The sequence below is a fragment of the Sinocyclocheilus anshuiensis genome, unplaced genomic scaffold (assembly GCF_001515605.1).
Source record: "Sinocyclocheilus anshuiensis isolate Anshui unplaced genomic scaffold, SAMN03320099.WGS_v1.1 scaffold173, whole genome shotgun sequence".
Classification (NCBI taxonomy): domain Eukaryota; kingdom Metazoa; phylum Chordata; class Actinopteri; order Cypriniformes; family Cyprinidae; genus Sinocyclocheilus; species Sinocyclocheilus anshuiensis.
In genome coordinates this window covers 1432433-1433545 of record NW_015536480.1, presented here as the reverse complement: position 1 = coordinate 1433545, position 1113 = coordinate 1432433, and the positions used below count along the sequence as shown (strand labels likewise).

General features: G+C 42.8%; 1 protein-coding gene across 1 annotated transcript in view; it reads right to left on the bottom strand.

Moving 5' to 3' along the window:
• LOC107677319 (RNA polymerase II-associated factor 1 homolog) overlaps positions 1 to 1113 on the bottom strand; it is a 15275-nt gene that overhangs the window by 7520 nt on the left and 6642 nt on the right. The window contains exons 9-10 of the mRNA XM_016472228.1: positions 890 to 993; positions 666 to 782 (exon numbers count right to left, since the gene is read on the bottom strand). Of these exons, the coding sequence (XP_016327714.1) occupies positions 666 to 782; positions 890 to 993 (221 nt within the window). The remainder of the gene's footprint in view (positions 1 to 665; positions 783 to 889; positions 994 to 1113) is intronic.

Here is a 1113-nt window from a genome sequence, read left to right as displayed (position 1 = left end):
AACAACTCTGTGACTGTTCTTGAATGGCCCAGCCAGAGCCCTGACTTAAACCCAATTGAGCATCTCTGGAGAGACCTAAAAATGGCTGTCCACCAACGTTTACCATCCAACCTGACAGAACTGGAGAGGATCTGCAAGGAGGAATGGCAGAGGATCCCCAAATCCAGGTGTGAAAAACTTGTTGCATCTTTCCCAAAAAGACTCATGGCTGTATTAGATCAAAAGGGTGCTTCTACTAAATACTGAGCAAAGGGTCTGAATACTTAGGACCATGTGATATTTCAGTTTTTCTTTTTTAATAAATCTGCAAAAATGTCAACGATTCTCTGTTTTTCTGTCAATATGGGGTGCTGTGTGTACATTAATGAGGAAAAAAAATTAACTTAAATTATTTTAGCAAATGGCTGCAATATAACAAAGAGTGAAAAATTTAAGGGGGTCTGAATACTTTCCGTACCCACTGTATGTTACTGAATTCCAATCATTCGTAGAAAATAAATAAATAAATAAATAAATAAATAAAAAGAGGAGTGCACTTGTACGCTTACAATTAGTATAATCCTGCCAATTATGTGCATTACATGTGTGTCAATGAAATGTTGCAAACCCAATCACTCTGGTGACTGTGAATGATGATGTGCTGGTGTTTGATGAAGGAGTCTTACACTTCATCAGGCATGTACTCCAAATCCTCGTCCACGTCTCTCTTGCGTTTGCGCATCGTGTCCTCGTTAGGCAGGAAGTACGCCACAAACTGATTCCCCTCCTCGTCCATCATACCCCTGAACACACACACATCAGATTAGCTGATATCAGGCCGGTTTTGCAGAGCTTGTTTCTCAGGATGCAGACTGTGATGGGCAGTGGGCTGAAGTGAGGATTCACACACCTGATCATGGCCTGTGACATCATGTCCACCCCCGCTGGTGCAGAAACATCTTTAGGCGCCGGATCAGAATCGAAGATGACTTGAGCACACGGATTAATCCACATCTGTGACCGACAGACGGATGAGAGACGGACAGATAGTAACGTATGTTTGTGTGTCTGTGTGTGTCTGTCTGTCTGTCTGTGTGTGTGTGTGTGTGTGTGTCTGTGTCTGTGTGTGTGTCT